This window comes from Amblyomma mixtum, chromosome 4 (assembly GCF_055824585.1).
Source record: "Amblyomma mixtum isolate Tamu chromosome 4, ASM5582458v1, whole genome shotgun sequence".
Taxonomy (NCBI): Eukaryota; Metazoa; Arthropoda; class Arachnida; order Ixodida; family Ixodidae; genus Amblyomma; species Amblyomma mixtum.
In genome coordinates, this window is record NC_143015.1 from 108,654,063 (window position 1) to 108,665,406 (window position 11,344).

General features: G+C 48.4%; 1 protein-coding gene across 1 annotated transcript in view; it reads right to left on the minus strand.

The window, feature by feature from the left end:
* The window catches only part of LOC149347787 (uncharacterized), a 28,266-nt gene extending 16,922 nt beyond the window's left edge, over nucleotides 1-11,344 (minus strand). The window contains exons 1-5 of the mRNA XM_089541637.1: nucleotides 11,311-11,344; nucleotides 8,616-8,705; nucleotides 6,127-6,201; nucleotides 4,671-4,866; nucleotides 3,255-3,351 (exon numbers count right to left, since the gene is read on the minus strand). Coding sequence (XP_089397763.1) covers nucleotides 3,255-3,351; nucleotides 4,671-4,866; nucleotides 6,127-6,201; nucleotides 8,616-8,705; nucleotides 11,311-11,344 — 492 coding nt within the window. The remainder of the gene's footprint in view (nucleotides 1-3,254; nucleotides 3,352-4,670; nucleotides 4,867-6,126; nucleotides 6,202-8,615; nucleotides 8,706-11,310) is intronic.

The window sequence follows — 11,344 nt, forward strand, 5'->3', positions numbered from 1 at the left end:
ATATGTGTATGGGTGTCGCAGCTGAAAGTAACCTATGTTTAAAAAAAGCGTCCTAGGCGAGCATAACCAAATGAGAGCTGGTTTTGGGTCATATTGACCAGGCAGTAGTATTTTTCGTTCTGGAATATTAATTAGTCGAAGCGAATTTTTTAAATATTGATCTCACGAGTAAAGCAGAAATTGGGAAGCGGTACACAGTCTTGAAAGCCTAGACTGTTCGAGTAGAGAAAAAATGCTGCTTCACCGTCCCAAGACGTTTAAACACAAAACTAAGCCGGCTGTTTTCCCGAGCGCTGTTCCCGACGGGGCTTTTCGTGTGTGCGCGAGATATACGTCAGCAGGTATTGCGTGGGAACTTTATTTCGCGGTTTCTCTCACAAGGACAGTGAATAAAGATATGTGATTGGTAGCTTGGTGCAAGCATTTCACCCAGTTGGTTTTCAAAATGATCATCATCATCCGAATTATACTTTGTTGCCAAGTATGGCCAAAAGGCTACTGAGCTGCTGATCTCACTGCAGACTCGCGCGCTGAGATCCTCATCTACCCGCCCCCCACCGTTCTCTCACTACCAGAGAACAGTGAATCTGAAGTCGCCTGCAGACACGAATGCTGCTTAAAACTAGGCCACGCGACTCAATACGATACGCATGGTTTCCATGATCTAAGACATGATCTAAGTTGACGATAGGAAAAACGTTAATACGAAAAAAAATGCAAGCCTATCCATGGGAGATTGCTATAGTGAAATCTTCCAGTATATGAAAAAAAATGTGTTCATACACTTTTTCCTATTAAAAAATGTTTTTGTCCGGAATTGTTGGGTATGAAATGGATGAGAACGAGAAACGGCAGGCCTCGATAACTGCTATGGGCAGGGTGAAGTAAGCTTTTTCCTTTTTGCTAAACACGTTTGGCATGTTGCACGCGTAATATTATTTCTGAGCAGTTTCTGCTGTAATTCACTAAGCATGCAGTGTTTAGTAAAGCTCGCGCTAACAAAGCTCATTTCCTTTGCCATTTTTTATTTTGGGGACTGACAACAGCTAGCGGCATTATGCAGACGCGTGTGAGGCAAGGTCAGTGATCGCTTCAATGTTCCGACTTGTCACGCCTGGCTCAATTTTCGAAGTTGCTTTACATGTAAAAAATTTCTAAAAACAAAAATAATCAAAATGTTTGCTTGCACATGAATGAGCGTTTGCATATGAGCGATGGCTCTACAAATAAATTGTTTTGGGGATGCGCGTGCACTGTAATCGGCATTAAAATAAATATACCAACCGCTTATCTCCGTTGTAGCGATTGACCAAACTAGAGCATTTTTTCTCTTTGCCGTATATAGCAAGAAGCTGGTAGGCGCATTTCGTGAGTGTTTTCGTTTTTCTCCTCAGCCTCGCGTGTCGCCTTAAGGCCATTTTATTTTAAGTTAAAATAAAAATTATTTCTATTATTATGCAGAGAAACACGTAACAAAATCCTTATTACTTGGTCAACAAACCTGCATGCACCTAACTGCTCAGCCACCCAACGAAATTAAGCATCTTGCGAAGATGGCCGCGCCAAAAAAAAATGGTATTTACCTCGAATTCCACTTCTTAAATGACCTCGTCATTTACTTGCGATACACATTTCGCCACTACTGTACCGGCTTTTTCGTCAACAATCTGCTTCACGTAGTGGGCCTTATCCACTAGCAGTTCATTTTTCAAGTTTGCACAGCGAAAAAAAAAATTCACTGTCCACTATTTCTTTTAACCTACATCTCAGAGCGTACTGCCGCGACAGAAAGAAATGCGAACAGCGCGTTGCCAAGGCGCTCCGCTGTTGGAATTTATTTTCGCCACGCTTATACTTGGGTCGCAACACAAATACGCTAGAGACATCCGTGATACAATAATGTACCCCTCTAGCGTCTTTTTGTTACTACCGAGATAAAAACGCATTGAAGATAAATACCGACTGCGCAGCGCGTGAGCGCCGTGCTGTCCGCATTTTTTTCTAGCGCCCCTGTACGTTTTGCTAATCCTGTAAAGCTCGTCAGCGTTCAAGCACGAGGGAAAAAGCTCGCGACTGCACAAAGAGATTTGCAGGCGGGCCAACACGTGCAAAGTACGTGCAGAACTGGGTTTTTTTTAGAGCACAGCTCTTTGGCGTCCGTTCCTGGGTTTCGCGTCGTCGTCGGCTTTGTCGTCGGCCTCGTAACCAGCTCCGCCCCCCTTTCATCCCCCCAGCGCTAGCAGCGACCGACTGATACCGCTGGATGCCGCTGACGCCGCTAGAGAGTCAAGATAACGTGACTGCATAGAACACCGTCGCCGCCATGCAGAAAGAGTAGGAAAGGGTCCCCCCCCCCCTGTTCTTGTGTGGCGGATAGGGTGCTCTTCAGTTGCCGACGCGCCGGTTATTTCACGTAGGCCCCGGCACGTCGACGAATACGTGACCACCTTCCCGCGGCTAGACCTGGTTCCTAGCGCTGCGGAAGCGAGGGTATCATATTGTTTGTGTCGGCATCAGCGGCATTGTCCCTGAAACCAACTCCGCAGCTGGGGTTGACTCACTATCGAAAAGGTGAAACAGCTTATTTGCTGCGCTCAAATTTCGCATTAGGAAGTAACGTAATCGTCGGTAATTTTTTCACGAGAAAGCGCGCTGCTCGCGCAGCTACTCAATGGGAGGGAGACCGGTTTACCCGGACAAAAGTGCGGAGTCGGCCGGAGAGGGCGCTTTTCAGTGGCGTCCGCAGTGCCCCCCTGCGAAGCTGCGGTTCCCTATACCAGAGTTCGCAGACCTTGTATGAAGGTAAATAAGACTGGGTCAGCTAACTTACTGGCTGTACATGGTTACACCAAAGTTTCTGACTAGGGAGGTCTTGCGACAAAAACAATAGACACCTTTAGCATACCATGTTACCGTTACCGGAGTACCGGGAGCCCTCCCACCGGCGGTGAACACGCGCGGATTGGTCGTGATGCTGCAGGCGCAACGCGCAGCTGACGGGTACCTGGCGACATCTGGCGCCGTCAAGGCGATTTGCGCATGCGCATTGACTGGCCGCGGGCTCCTGGTACTCCAGTAACGGTGCCGCTCACATGGGATAAAGTATGCTAAAGGTGTGCAATGTGTTATTTGTGTTTCAATTTGTAGATCGCTGCCTCGTCGCTCATCGTTGCTTATTGCTTTTCCCACTTCCTTCATGCACGCATGAATGAATCCAGCAACCCGCAACTTTTCTCACACCAACTGTCGCTTACCTGAAGAGCAGGAGTCGCTGGTGCTTGGGGACGGCGAGGAAGGCTTCCGCGTACGCGACGAAGGTGTTCTACACGACCGGGTTCAGCGCCACACCATCTGCACAAGAATAGACTACCTGAAGCCGCATGGTGCTTCCGAGGGGCATCATCACGCTGACTACGCCCACTGCAGGGCAAAGGCCCATAAGCTCTTTTCCAAAGTATTGTCGAAAGGAAAGAAATCATGATCTGATTTTGCAGATAGCTGGGTTTCATTCAGATAGAGCCTGGTCAGCTTGTACTTGCTCACTTCAACGAGGATACCACAGGTAGTTTTTTGCGGTGACATTTGACACCGTTTTTGTCGGCACATGAATATCATTTATTGCAATCAGCAATTGCGTTTCGCAAGCTGATTAGCAGCAAAAGGAAATATGGTTCTTGCGCTTTTAGCGGGCACAGGTGATCAGCACAAGAAAAAATTGCCGACGATTACGTTACTTCCGATTGCGAAATTTGAGCGCTGCTCATGAGCTGCTTCAGCTTTTCGATTGAGGCAAAGAATTCAAGCAAGACATGCATGTAGAATTACAGGCAACTTGTTACTTTCCACACACATTCCTTAATCAAGACACTAACAGTTCTTGATTGTCATGAAGGAAGCTATGGGGTCGGAGAAATGAATATATGCTCGGCTTGCTGCACCATTGCCTGGTTCTCAAAGACGAGGTCTATGCAAGTATTTCTCGAGGTTGCCACAGCCGTGGGAGGCATTACGAGCGAGAAGAACAGGACGTTTATCCGCATAAGTGGTAAAAAATTCCTGTTTGTCTTTATATCGATATTAAAGCTCCCACCCACCCTGCCACCCTGGCAGGTACAAGTGGATGGTTGATCGCGAGAGTTGGCTAACCGTTGTCAGTGCTAATTACGCATGGAGCTCACATCTGTTGCTCATCACCCCACGTACCTATAAACATGATTCAGGCGTCCACTGACCAAGGGAGCCAGTTATGCTCATTTCTTTTAAAATGATCGGAGTGTAAAACGTCACCACCAACGCCAATGAACACAATGAACGCCGATAGCGAATGGTTTAAACGCCGCGTTTCTGGCACAAAGTTGTCAATGCCAACGCATGGAGCGCACATCTGTCTCTGCCATCACATAGCTTTAAGGACGATTGAGGTTTCCACTGTTCTAAAATGGCAGTTATGCGCTTTTCCACTGCTTTCTAAGCTCCGGCTCCATTGGAGCTTAAAACGCGACTGAGGTGTCCACTGCTGGTTACGAGGGACAACAGCGACTGGGACGCCGCGGGACGCAGAAACGGGCGCCAAGGAGCAGCGCTCTAAATAACTGAACAGGGAAAGTGGGTCCACTGAAGCTTCGAAGGGCGTGGGTAGGTCACGTGCGCAACAAAGGTGGCAGTCTTACCTGCAAGCAATGGCTTCCTCTTCCCCGCCCGCCCCACGCTGTCTGGGCGAAAAAGGTGGGCTCGTCGGCGTCGTGGCTGACACCCACGCGACGAATGCATGCCCGGCGCCCAGCGGGGTTTCTTCTGTTTTATGAGTCGCCGCGTGCTTCTTCGGCGAGGAATGTGCGAGCCTGACGGGAGACAGTAGCGGGCACCCTGCAGTTTGACACAGAACAGGTGCGACAGTGTCCCTCTCTTGCCACGGTCAACGTCCTGCATTTTGACACCTTGCTACCACCTTAGCCCAATGAGCCATCCAATAAGGTGTGTTTGGTTACATTCACACGCAAGAATACATTAAGCATTGAGTCCTGGGAAGGAGGTGCAGCCGCCCACGATTTTTGGGAGGAGCCGCCAAGACGCGACGCAAGCAGAATGACCGTCTCTAGGGGCATAGCGGTGCGAAAGCTCTGCTCGCCAAAAAAAGCCTAACTACAATTACAAAATGATGGGCTGTACTAGAGCTGTTGATTGCATGTGCCAAGGCAAGTCATACGATACTGAACTAATGAAAAAGAGCTGCAAGACATGAACGATATACAGTTTGTGACAACCCTGCCGAATAGCGTTAATGTGTGCCGTTCGACACTTTTATGCCTTTTCTTCGTAAAAGGTTGTCTAGAAGCGAGTATTCATAGTCAGCGGGGCAAAATACATACAACTTTTATTAGAAGTTTGCTTACGAGCTGCACCGTGTGGCTCGTATTGCATCCCCAGCGTTGCAACATGGCTGAAGCTAAGAAGATTCCTGGTTCTCGCGACAACGATAGGTACGAATCTCACGAATGCTATAGGAGCCCCACTACACAGCTCAGAAGGCAAACCCTTATGCCATAAATTTGTGACAAAGCCTGTGCTTTCTTGGTTCCATTGTTTATTGCGTTGCATTAGTAAGTCTTCCGAGTTTTATCATCTTTCCTCTCCTGTTTAGACAGAAAAAAAGCAGTGATTCCAAACATGGTGCTAGGCATCTCAAATTCTATGCTTTTATTATGCGATAGCATAGAAATCCCGTTGGAGGGAAAACCAGGTGCCCACCGTCGTCACACCCTGCCAGCAACAATAATGTCAAACTCCGTAAGGTTTATTTGCATCTTATATGTTGTATGAGATTCAAGGCCATGAGACTGCAGGTCGACAGTTAGAGACTCCGCATTAATTTCACCCCGCATGGGCTTCTTAAAATGCACTAACATATAGCGGAGCCCATGGGTGCTTTTGCATTTCTGCCCCATCGAAATGCAGCCGCAGAGTCCTGTATTCGATCGCACTACCTTGGCCTGGATCGAAAGTGTACGAATGATCGTACGTATATGGCCACCAACGTGCCACTGCCCCAAGCTGGTATGCTAGATTAGGGGTAAGTTTCACTGAAGTAGCCTGGATACTTATTTGAGGATATAGCTGCGAGCTTACCTTTGCATTTCAGCCAGGAGGCACCGCTGGACACCACTCGGCCGGTAGCCTGAGGGTCCTCAGAGAGCTCGTGCTCTGCAAGGAGGGGAAGATGACTTTGCGTTTACTATGTCGCGTACAAGCGCTTAGGCAAGCTTACTGATGACTGCCAGGGCTTAAAAGAAGTCACTTTTCGCTTGAGCGAACCCTGTCTCTGCGCTGCTCAATGTACGCTATAAGTTACCAACTAGCACTAATTCCTTGAAAATATGCACACACAAAAAAGCCCAAACCACGCCCTGACTCATATCTCTCTCAGCTTATTATTTCACTCTGGTTGTGTGATCAGTGAGCATCCTTCAGGAACACAGTCAACCGGTTTATTTTCGCCCACGCTCCAGCGGTGAATGTCTTCGTGCAAAGCCAACGGGCCCTAAATAGTCCTGCGGCTGCGATTTTATCCCGTTTTGGAGTTCTCGACAAAATTCGCAAGATTTCAACGAAGAGTTACCATTCGCAGAACATATTTTGTGTTCGACATCCTTGCCTGCGCTGTTACGCACGTTACCGGAAGGAATTGTTCGAAAACTAGCCGACTAAGGGCACCCAAACCAAGCTTATGTTATCAAGCATCCTCAAGACGTAGTCTCAAAAATGGTATAACATTGTACGGTGTGGTATGCTATGCTGTGCTGTTTAGAGCATGAGACTTCAAGACATGCTATTTTGATGTCGCTTTTGCGAGGCAATGGCTCGAACAATGCATGAACGGGTAAACTTTGCAAGTTAGTACATCAAGAGTGTGCAATAACCCTAAGGCAACGAATAACAGTTCGTTCGAAAGAAATACATGAAGATTACATGTTCGTGGTATAACGCGGCTGATGACCGCTAGCTGGCTTCCCCTGCGATTTGATTTCTCACTGATCTTGTGATGAGGGTTTTGTATCAATCACAAGATTATATTTTCTGTGTCTTTCACGAGGGGTTTGAGACTCACGGGCCAGAATCTGGGGATCCTGGCGTCTTTCACGCGAACCTTTTGCTTGCAATGCCTTTTGCTTGTTGAGTACCATATTTCATGATCGGCTTGGAGCTCGAACGCAAACGCTTTGAAGGTTCGCACAGGCGTCACGTTTGACATCGGGCGCCTCATGAAAGCAGAGCGATCATCTGCACTCCTGCGGTGGCGTCACCGCACGCTGCCCGGTCGACAACGCCATGCCATTAATTTAGCACCCAATAATATTGTATCGACTGCGGCGAGGAGTGCACGTGGCATTGAAGTCTAGCGAAAAACAATATTTTAGGTTTGGTTTGGTTTCGTTTATGGGGTTTAACGTCCCAAAGCGACTAAGGCTATGAGAGACGCCGTAGTGGAGGGCTCCGGAAATTTCGACCACCTGGGGTTCTTTAACGTGCACTGACATCGCACAGTACACGGGCCTCTAGAATTTCGAACATAAGGGTGTAACAAATGCGTTGCAGAGTGTCCCAGGGACAACATACTTTAGGATTTTCATAAAAACTTTTATGGCGTCCACTAACACACAAACACCGTAAGGGTGCTCACTAGCCCTCTTAAGGAGTTGGCGAACTCCTTCCGAGGGTGTTTGTCCCACTTTTCAAGAGAATGCTGCGTCGTAACGATATTTCTGTTCTGCTTTGTTTCTGTACTCTGTGTACTTAAATTTTATGGCTGTCTTGTGGTAGTAATGCCAACTTCTGGCAAGCGACATACGAATTCAACGCAATGTAGGAGTTCTGTCCAAGGTGCGCTCGATCTTTTTCGAGGGACGCTCGCCATCTGCACATGCGACGTGCCCTCTGCTGTGATTATCGCGCTCTACCTCCTCTAGCGGCCACATGTGCCCCATTGGGCTGTGTATGAGTGCTTGGCGTTTACACCCGCAACTACTATGCGTAGCCAGGGAACTGTAAAAACGGAAGATAGCATTTGTAAGATACGCGAGTACTCCAGGGGACGCTCGCAAAAATTTGTTTTCAAACTGAAACTCATAAAGAGGCCGGCATTATCATGGGTCGCAGGCAGGATAAAATCGGACCACTTGCCACAAGGTGTTGCTCGCTACTCTAGCTGGGGGCGTTTCAGAGGCTTAAAAAATTGAGGGGGCACTTCAACTGTCTCAGGTGCGTGAGGCGAAAGCGTTTTCCGCACCACTTTGACTGCATCTGTGGCACTGGTGATGTCACCACTGGATGACACCATACACAATGACTAATTACTAAGTAACGACAAATTAGTAATTAAGTGCTAATTACTCCTTAAAATACGCTGAATTCAAAGGTGTCGCGTTGAACGGGCGATGGCGTTCCGTAGACTCCCGGGCAGCGCTGCAACGCGCTCTCGCGTTCCACTCAAAGGCGGAGCTTAAGAGTCCACCAACGTTTTTCTGCAGCACACCCTCACAGTGCAGCGCTAGTGTATCTACTTCAGCGTAACGCAGGTCGCGGTCTCCTTCCTCACGTGGTACATACAAGTTCCTTACCCGCACCTTGTCTCCGCTGGGGGGACGGGGACACCCGCTGGTGCGTCCGCCCAGCTGACACCCACGCGGCGAAAGCGCTGCAGACGCTCACTGCGGTTATTCAGATTCCTCCGCATCCTTCAGCGACGCTGTGATAGCACGACCCTGACGAGAGACGGGATCAGCCGCCTGCAGGATAACAAGAAATTACGGTCGGCAATGGTCATAAAGACTGATGCAGGCGTATCCCTTCACTGGCAATGTCAAGTCAATGCGTTCGTGCTCTTGGAACAATGCTGGGGCGTTTGAATTGGACATTGCCGTTTAAATTTCGGCCACTTTATTAATGCGAAAGGATTATTATACGCCTCATCGGCAACGAAACCCGGCGTCGACGTTGACCAACAGCAGTGGTACGAAGAATCCCAGATGTCGTCACCGCAGTATCAAAGAAAAGCGATCTTCCGTGGGAGCGGGGCAATGAACTCGGGACTTTCAGACTGTGAGGCGAGCCCACAACTCACAGGCAACAAAACCGCGCTGCGTTTTGGCGAACAAAACCTTTTGCGTGTGTTGTATTACGACTGCATGTTAACGGTCATTAGAATAGAAAACAAATAAAAAATGAACAGCTAAAAACTAAGCTTTCACATTTAAAGCAAGTCTTACGTGCCTTCTAAATTTTAGAATCCACAGTGTCGGTCGCTGTGGTCCCCTGCAGGACAGGCGGCGATACGTGCTTACACCAAGATGTTAGAGACCGGAATGTTGGTAATCGTTGGCCGCGCTTCGTGCCTGCTGTAGTCATTCTGCACGGCGGCAGCAGTGCTGTGCAGTGCAGTGCAGCTGTGCGTCGGAGCCGCCGCAGGAGCCGTTGCCTAGGAACCGCCACGGTGGACACCCGAACCGCACCGTACACGAAGGGAGGAAGCGGGAATGAAAGAAGAAAGACAAAAGGGGGCCGTAGTGAATAAAATAAAAAATTACATTTGAGGAAAGGAAATTACGCAGTAACTGCGCGCATATTTCGGTGGACACCCGTCATCCGTTTGTAGAGGAAGTGAGGAGGTGGGAGTGAAAGAACAAACAGAAAGAGAGGCCGTTATGAAGGAAATGATTTTGAGGAACTTTTCCTTTTTTTTCACCAAAATATTCTTTGTTATTTAACTTCAAATATTCTTCTGCCGTTTTTCATGCATAAAATTTTTAAAATTCAAGTTTGGCTTCGATATATCGCCGTAATCCAAAGGAAATTCTATTATCTATACCACTATACCTTGACCAATCCCCCCACGTGGGTATGTGCCATTATAAAGAGGAGGAGGGACGAATTTGAATAAGGAGGGCACAGCGAAACGCACGGCGAAAGACTGATTTTGCAATTCGACTCAGCGACTCCCACTCGGCTAGCTGTAGCTCACTATAAACCATAGCCAATTTTTATATGCTGATATCATGCTTGGTAACACTACTGCCTTCAGATGGGAAAAAAATTGGGAGGGGCTTAGCTTGGTTAAGCCCGGAAGGTTGCGAAAGCAAATTACGAGCAACTTTAGCGACTAAAGTAGTGAAAGTCGGAAGCCTGAGTTCTGCACGGAACGCCGGAATCAGCTTAAAGTGCTGTTGAGGTGCCCAGTAAACTACAAAGCTGTGTATGTCAGAGTGCATCAATGAACGCCGGAATTAGCTTAAAGTGAGGTGTCCACTAAACCCCAGAGTTGGTAAGACGCCTTTACTTTCCTCAAAATCAACGCAGTCTACAACGCTATGTCAGAGCGCATCAATGAACGCCGGAATTAGCTTAAAGTGGTATTGAAATGTCCAGTAAACCACGGAGGCATTTTTTACCTTTCTCCAAATCAACGCCGTCTACAACGCTGTCCGTGTCAGAGCGCATCAATGAACGCCACAACCGAGGTCAAGCTAAAGGTCAGACATGGATCCGCCGGGACGACGCTGAAGGCTCAAAACCTAGCGCAGTATTGCTTTCGCAATAAAATGAACCGCAAGCCGTTCGCACGCGTTCAGGGTGGACCCCTGAGCTAATCCGCGAGGCAAGGGAACGGTGGAGCTAATCAAGAAATACGCGCCCATGGATTAATTTCGGGTTAATAAATGCAATCAAAGTGCCCCTCCTGTGCGTTCCTTTAAAGAGCACTGACAGCCCACAGCATACGGCGTCTACCACGATTCCGCCCGAATCGAAACGCGGCCGCCGTGGCAGGAACTGAACCTGCGTTGTCCTGCTCAGCAGTCGGACACGCTAACACACAGCCACCGCGGTGGGTTTACCTCAGCCAGTCAGTCACCAGTGTGGCTCAAAAGCCCTCTGCGAGGTAGACTGTGCGTGTCCCGGGTTAATCTTCCGGGACGCTACATTCTGAACGCACACGTTTCTAAGCACACGGGAGCTTGGAAGAAGCCGGCAGTTAGGCTCGGATGCAGTGACATATAATCCAGAAAACGGGACCCGGCTCACGCAAGCAATGGCTGTCTGCACCTCTCATTCATTGGCAAAGCTTCGAGTGCGGATAGTCCAACAAAGCCGACATGGAACGCTTAAAAAATTTGCGATGGCAGAGCACAGAACGCCGATGTCGAGCGAAGTCCAACGCTACGACTACTGCAAAGATGCCTAGAAGACTCGTTACAGGCCGACAATCCCTATTAGAATTTCAGTAAGAAACATCGCCAGGATAAAAAATTACCTGACTACCCTGGCTGTCCTCGGAGACGCCACTGCTTCGCAT